The sequence below is a fragment of the Habropoda laboriosa genome, unplaced genomic scaffold, assembly GCF_001263275.1.
Source record: "Habropoda laboriosa isolate 0110345459 unplaced genomic scaffold, ASM126327v1 scaffold186, whole genome shotgun sequence".
Classification (NCBI taxonomy): domain Eukaryota; kingdom Metazoa; phylum Arthropoda; class Insecta; order Hymenoptera; family Apidae; genus Habropoda; species Habropoda laboriosa.
This window is the reverse complement of record NW_017100427.1, coordinates 1772566-1779520: the sequence shown is the minus strand read 5'-3', so window position 1 is coordinate 1779520 and position 6955 is coordinate 1772566. Positions and strand designations below refer to the sequence as shown.

Sequence of the window (6955 nt, the reverse complement as noted above, 5' to 3'; positions counted from 1 at the left end):
TCTTCTTCTCCGTGGGTTAGATTGAAGTGTTCCCTTGAGAAACGTTGGGTAGAGGATCCTTCGTTTTTCCAATCTTTTCTTGCGTTTGTCTAAGAAATATTTGAGATTCTATTTTTGAAGAGGAGTATTTGTTTTATCGTAATAAAATGCAAACGATAGTGAAATTTCCAGGTTCTTTTTTAAAGATTCATAAAAAAAAATTGCTGAAGAAGAACTAAATTGTTGAAAGACACTTTTAAACATTCTACATAGGAGTATTTGACTTGCAAAGTTGGCCAAAATTATTTCGTTAATTTCATCGCAATAGAATGCATGCTTATTTAATATTTTCAGAAAAATAAACGTATCGAGTAAAACAGTGTAATTTCCAGATTTTCCTTAAAACAAAAAGTAAAGATTCCTAAAAAAATTGCAGGAGTACAGACAAATTGATTGATCGCATAAAATAGACATTTATGCGTGAGAACGGTTGTCAGTCAGAACGCTCGTTGAAATACCAAGCACTGACTTATTAGATAGCTATATTTAATAACGCCTGAGGAAACAGCTTGTACCACTTTATATAGCTCACCCTGTATACTTCTTGGTAACCTTGGCTGCCATCTGTTATCATTTCTCTAAAATGCTTCGCGTCTCTCCTGCCTCTCCTTTCGTTGTTTTCTCTATTTTTAACAGCGAACCCTATCAAGGACACATCTCGAATAAGAAAGCAGCGATACCGGACAAAGATGATCCAATACATGTATACACCAACGAAATAATCATCGTCACGTACCATACATATTCTATCCTCTCGTTTATTCAATGGAATTACAGAGAAATTCCTCAACATCATATTTATATACACGATGATACACGTTAAATTCAAATGTAACAACATTCATCTACAAAATCGTATAATATTACACCGTTCTCACTCTCGAAAACACTCGTCGAAGTAGGTCCGAAATGAACAAATGGACAATTTAGAATGTCATCCTACGGGTCTTCTATTATCACAATTAATCGAACTCACGTCACATTCCGCTGGCCACACCTTCGCGGCTACCCCGAACAAACGGATGCCAGTCACGGTGTGCAATGTAATATTTACATTTCAATTAGGCTAACGTCGTCTTAGAGTACGAGCTGATCTCGATCAGTTTCTATTTAATCCTCAGGAATATCGAACGTTTACACTGGTTCTTCGTGGTTCAAGAGCATCGATCGCAAGGATCAAGAGGATTAAACGGAGTTACGTTGACTAGTTTCCGGGTAGAAACCTGGTAAAATTTGTCTCCGTCTCTCTCTCTCTCTCTCTATTCCCTGGACTAATCGACGATCGCAGGTATGTAAATAATTTTCGGAAATACACGACACACCGTATATACATACGCAAGAATTTGGATCTACGGGTTTGATCGTTTTTCGATCGCTATTATTTATCTTATCGTTGCCTTTCTGCGCCCGTTTCGACGACTCTCGCCGGCATTCAGTTTGCGACGAAACGAGAAAACAATAAAGGAAATAATAATCCATAAATTATTCAGCAGAGCGCGTTCGTTCTATGTACACAAGCTACATAATGTAAGAATCGGCATGAAGGAACAAAGGAATCGCTATAATGGGCATCGCCCGTGGCTCGTGTCCAACAAACGGAACAATCTAAATGGTGCACCTTCGTTCTTCTGTCGTATCTGTTCGATACAATGTTGGATGGGCGCATCGATCGAATAGCAATCGAAGTGTTAAGCAATTTTCGTATAGCTTCACCTCGTGCTTGATTGCGTTACGTCGTCTGCAGGTTCGTCGGTTTCTCTGTGAATCGTTTTTAGTTCGAAATCTCTTTCTTCTTCGCTCTAAGACTATCTCTAATAGCTGTTCGTGAAATTTGTCTCTGAATCGTTTTTCAATTCGTGTAGCTTTCAGTTAGAAGTCTCTTTCTTCTGGTTTTTCTAGACTGTTCTAACAAGCTGTTTCTGAATCTAGCGTGCTTGTTCTATGTTGATACTCTTGGAAACGAGACGCAATTCGTCAACTCGTGTCTAATTAATCGCTGTGAATTGTTCTACGGTGATACTCTTGGAAACAAGACGCAATTCGTCAACTCGTGTCTAATTAATCGCTGTGAATTGTTCTACGGTGATACTCTTGGAAACGAGAAGCATTCCTACATTTCGCATCGAATTAATCGCAGCGTTATAGTGAAGCAACGTTTCGATTGTCGTTAGCAGGTGATTCAACAGCAAAAGAAATTTCTCTTCAATCGGTACACTAATCTATCTTGGATAATTATCACGGGAAAAATATTTCCTCTGCAAAATCCATTAAACCGAACCTTCGTCGCATCGTACGATCGTTTCCCCTCAATTTCCCCCGGGCCCAAGTTACATCGCGAAATCTCCAAACAACAACAACTACCTCTCCACAGCCGATGCATCAATCACCCATTCCCCGATCGGGATACATCGAACAACTTTCCCTCCTCCTAATCTCCAACCGCGTGACCAGTAACATGACGCATAAACCGTTGCCAAACCAGGACACGATGTACAGGCTACCGTATCCCGTCCACAAATCCGTGCCGTTTCGACAGCCCTCCACCGTCCACCGTGTCGGCGCGAAAGCAAAATCAAACATCGATCCTCAATTACCGTGGGATCAGTTGCCGCTCTCGAGCGAGCCTCGTCGAGCGTTGTCCGTCTTCAGGATCACTCCCTGCGCGATTCCGTACTGTTCGAACAGGTCTTTTCCATAATAAATCGGCTCCTCGGGCCTGTGATTCTTGTGCTTAGGCGGTGTGGAGGTTCTCACGGGTGTGGTTGTCGGGCTGTTCTTCGGGGTTAGGACGTTGCTCGGCGTGGAAGACGGGCTGTTCTTCGGTGTGTTAGGCAGATTAACAGCAGGATGATTGTTCACCGCGTCGCCGACCGCGTTGATCCTCTGCAACGCGTTGAAGCTCTGCATGACTAGATGGGAAGCGACCGACATCGTCAACGGATTCGTCGCACCGGTAACAGCCGGTCCAGCCACGGATTTCTCGTTTCTGGCTACCGGCAAAGCGTTGCTCAATTGGTTCTCCGGTCGAGCAGCCGCCGCTGGCGGCAGCATTGCCACGGATTGATTTTCTACTCGAGACGTCGACTGCGTCGCGGATCGATGCTCCGTTCTCGAGATCGAGTTCTCGCCGCGGATCATGGTAGCTGCGGATTGGCTGTCCACGGATGACCTCTCCGACGATCTACTCATCACCAGGTTCGACCTGTCTGTCTGTGCTGAGCTAGCTAACACCGTGGCGGACTGACTCCTCTTCGTCGACTCTGCTCGACTTCCGTTCACCAGTGGCACGGTCGGCGAGCCTGGAAACGGGGCAGTTTGCGAACGGTGCCTCCTGCTGGGTACTTGAGGGCTCCTTGGTAAATTTGGCTCGCCTATCGCGTCTCCTCGCGAGATCGTCGGGTGTTCCTGGAAGTCGAGCGAGTTCCTCAGCTCCGGAGTTCCTTCTTGTACGTTAGATTTGTAGCCACTGCTGCTCGTGGGAAGAGAGCCGTCTTGGGAAGTGTTCAAACTGCTCACCGTGGAATTATTCACGATTTGACCGTTCGACAGCGACCTAGTGCCCTCGACTGTAGGCTCGGTTTTCAAAGGTAGCGTGAGCGGAGGTACCGAGTTCCCATTAGTTCCATTCTTCAGCACAGCTAAGTTTGGATCGCCGTTGGGGAAGCTAGAGTATCGAGCGATTGCTTCTCGTTCTTCGGCCACCTGCGGTGCAAACGGGATCTTTCTTTCCGTGGGCTTGATCAAGTGTCTCTTTCTAGCCGCCGAGGAGTATGTTCTGTTTAGCTGCTTTCTCGGCCCGTCCTTGGCTACTGGACGCGCCTCTGGGAAGTGTCTGCCCTTCATGGAGCTAGATCCTTGGTCCTCGTCCTCGTAGACACGGCTGTCCTCGTTCAGATCCGACTCGTCCTCCTCCTCGTACTCCTCGATAATCGCGCTAGCTTGGATCCATTCTCTGATACGATCCTTCTTCTTCGCTCTGTCCACCGTTGTCTCGATCCCGTACGTTGTCAGGGTGTGAAGCAGCTGATTCTTCTCCTCCAGGGAGCTATGGTAACTGTACAACGAAGGGCACAGCTCGTCTCTCTCGTCCGCGCCACCTGTGCAAACGTCGAATCAACGAAGCAGATACCGGGAGCAGGAGAAAGAAAGGCTGGAGTCTTTAATTTGGATCGATCGTTACCGTTCATGGCCCTCTCAGCGCCCACTTTCGCCAGCCACCTGTCCTCCAGGTAATTGTTTACCACCTCCAAGACGCTGACGTTCCGTTTCTCAGCTTTCGGCTCCAGTAATCGCTTGAACAGTCTGGCGAATACAGAGGAGAATCGTTAAACATACAGGAAGTGGTGATTTAAGTTGAATTCAGCGCTGTTGGAAATAGCGAAATTGCTAAGAATTTTGGAATTAAATTAAAGGTCGATCTTTGTTGGTTCTTTGTAAGGTATATAAAACGTGATCCGATTGTCGAGTAACATTCGTGATCTACCGTTTAATGATTCTTCTCACTCTGAGACAACAAACCATTTAATGCAGGGATGGCATGCTTTCGGTCGTTCCATTGTTTGTTTCGAAAATAAACCGAAGCTAAAATGGAAGCATTTCTCGGTATTACTCTTTACGCGACTTCATATAATCTGTAGCACCTCGAGCAACCCTTCTGCTTGTTTTTACGTTTACAATGAAACCTGAAAGTGTCCCCCCCTCCCCCTTTTTTTTATGAACTCCCTGTACATTGTGTCGAGTAATCTAATTTATATTTCGTAGCTTCTGTGTTGTCAGGTTACCACGAGCTACAAGTTAATTTTATTAGTTCCATGAATAGTACAGTGTGTGATTCACGAGAGAGAAATTAGAGAAATTGAGTGCACACTTTGGAGCTTCTCAGATATTTTCGGTAGAAAAATTTGAAAAAAAAATATGAATAATTTCTTACTGAGAAGAAATACGGAAAATTTAGCGAAACAAAAAATTGACTAGAGAGTATCCTTAAAAAAATTCGTTTTTGATAAATTTTTTTTTCATGAGCAATTGCGTTCGAGAAAGTTACGATCCTTTCGATAAAACACTTCCAGTGACAATTTAACGCGCGATGGCGCCTTGTTCGTTAGAAGAAACTGACTTCTGCGCCCGTGAGCTGATCAGCCGAAATAATTTCGGTTTCTTGGCTATGTTCAGCGTCGCGTTGTGCCAGTTTTGATATCTGATGTAACGCGGGTCGTCCAACGTCGCCTTCTGCCACGGCAAGCATCCGGTCAGGCAGACAAATAGGACAATGCCGAATTGCCAGACGTCCTGCGACGTGAGAGCTCTGAAAACGTGAAACGTATATAAGTTGCAAACGCACGCGTGTATATTTTGTCATTCATGATCACGCAAGCCGCCATATCATGTCGAACACTTTCATCTCAACCCTTTCGTTGGTAAGATACAGACGGAGCAAATTACGAATGCGTACAACGTGTGATCCGAATATTTTGGGCAATCTTTTGATAAGCAAAAAATTAATTAGCTAATTGGTATATTATTGCAAAAGTTTTTCTATAAATCTTGAAATATTATTCAAATAAATTGTCAATTTTATCGTTTTCCGAAAAGATGCAGAAAATGATTCAACGTAACGTACATAGGATAGTGTACACCGTTCTCCATTAATTTGTCTGACAACGAAAGGGTTAATTCCAAGATACTCCTTTCTTTATTATCCATCGATCGTTTAGACTGGAATTACAAAGACGACAGATCGTCGTCAAATAATTTCTTCCACTTCCCAGAACATGTTAATCCTTTCGAGCTCGCCGTTAAACCGAAACTGTGGCGACAAATGAACGCCTCGTAATCTAACAACGACCTCAGGCAAAAACTGATCAACCCGTAATCGCGATAATTGCTGGTAATGGTCAATCGTATAATTACATGTACGTCTCGTCAGTCCTGATCTGCAATACCTCGGGCGGCGAATATGGCAGCCACTCGTTGTGTCGTCGCACCACCGTGTCCACCCGCCTCGATTCACCGAAGTCGCACAGCTTGATTCGCGAGAAGTCGCTCCTGAACACGAGAATGTTGTCGAGCTTGATGTCACGGTGCACTACTACGCGGTTGTGCATGTACTGCACCGCTGAGGCCAGTTGCCTGGCCACCCTTTTCGCGTGCAACTCGCCTAACCCCGTCTCTGTTATGTTGGAAGTTAAGTCTCCTGAGAAATGTAGACGATGTAAAGGATGTATTGGTATTATTTACTATTTCAAACAACCTGCACATCAATTTATTTCTATCGCTACTATTTATAATATTCACTTGATGATAATATGCGCAGAATGGTGAACCGTCTAAAAGGATCATCTCAGATTATTCTGTTACTAGTGGACCGATTGAAAACTTTTTACGTCGCGTAATAGGGTTCAAAGAGTCCTTTAACACGAGTATAATACATTTCTTGTCGATCCATTATTTTTCGAAATATTCGAGGTTACGTTTACAGCCCATAGTGCTAACTTGAAGTGTAAGATTTGCAATAATAATATTGAAAATTAGATTGAACAAAATTTTTTTATCATAGTCCAAGGATGTCTCTTTTTATCAGAGAAAGAAGTATTACGATATCTTTACTAGTTCAGCGAAAAAAAATTGTTAAACATCGCTTATCTTTCGGGCAATAAAATTGGACTCTCCCTTAAATCTATTCATAGAATCATCGTAAAGGAAAGAAACAAACTCTCAGAAGCAAAGAAAATTGCACAAGGTGTGATACTAAAGTTTCACCACCGTGTTATCGAAAATTCTTACCAAGTGGGGCGTACTCTTGGCTGAAAACGTAAAACCCAGCGGTCTCGAAGCACACGTCGTAGGTGGTGATGATGTTCTTGTGTGCTCCCAGGCGTAGTCCGTACTGGAACTCGCGAAAGAAGTCCGAGATGCC

The 6955-nt window shown here is 43.9% G+C and overlaps 1 protein-coding gene across 1 annotated transcript in view; it reads right to left on the bottom strand.

The window, feature by feature from the left end:
• Positions 1 to 2297: 2297 nt before the first annotated feature.
• The window catches only part of LOC108575630 (carbon catabolite-derepressing protein kinase), a 7631-nt gene continuing 2973 nt past the window's right edge, over positions 2298 to 6955 (bottom strand). Inside the window, 5 exon segments of the mRNA XM_017938472.1 lie at positions 2298 to 4136; positions 4220 to 4341; positions 5156 to 5344; positions 5950 to 6232; positions 6823 to 6955. Coding sequence (XP_017793961.1) covers positions 2641 to 4136; positions 4220 to 4341; positions 5156 to 5344; positions 5950 to 6232; positions 6823 to 6955 — 2223 coding nt within the window. The 3' untranslated portion in view covers positions 2298 to 2640.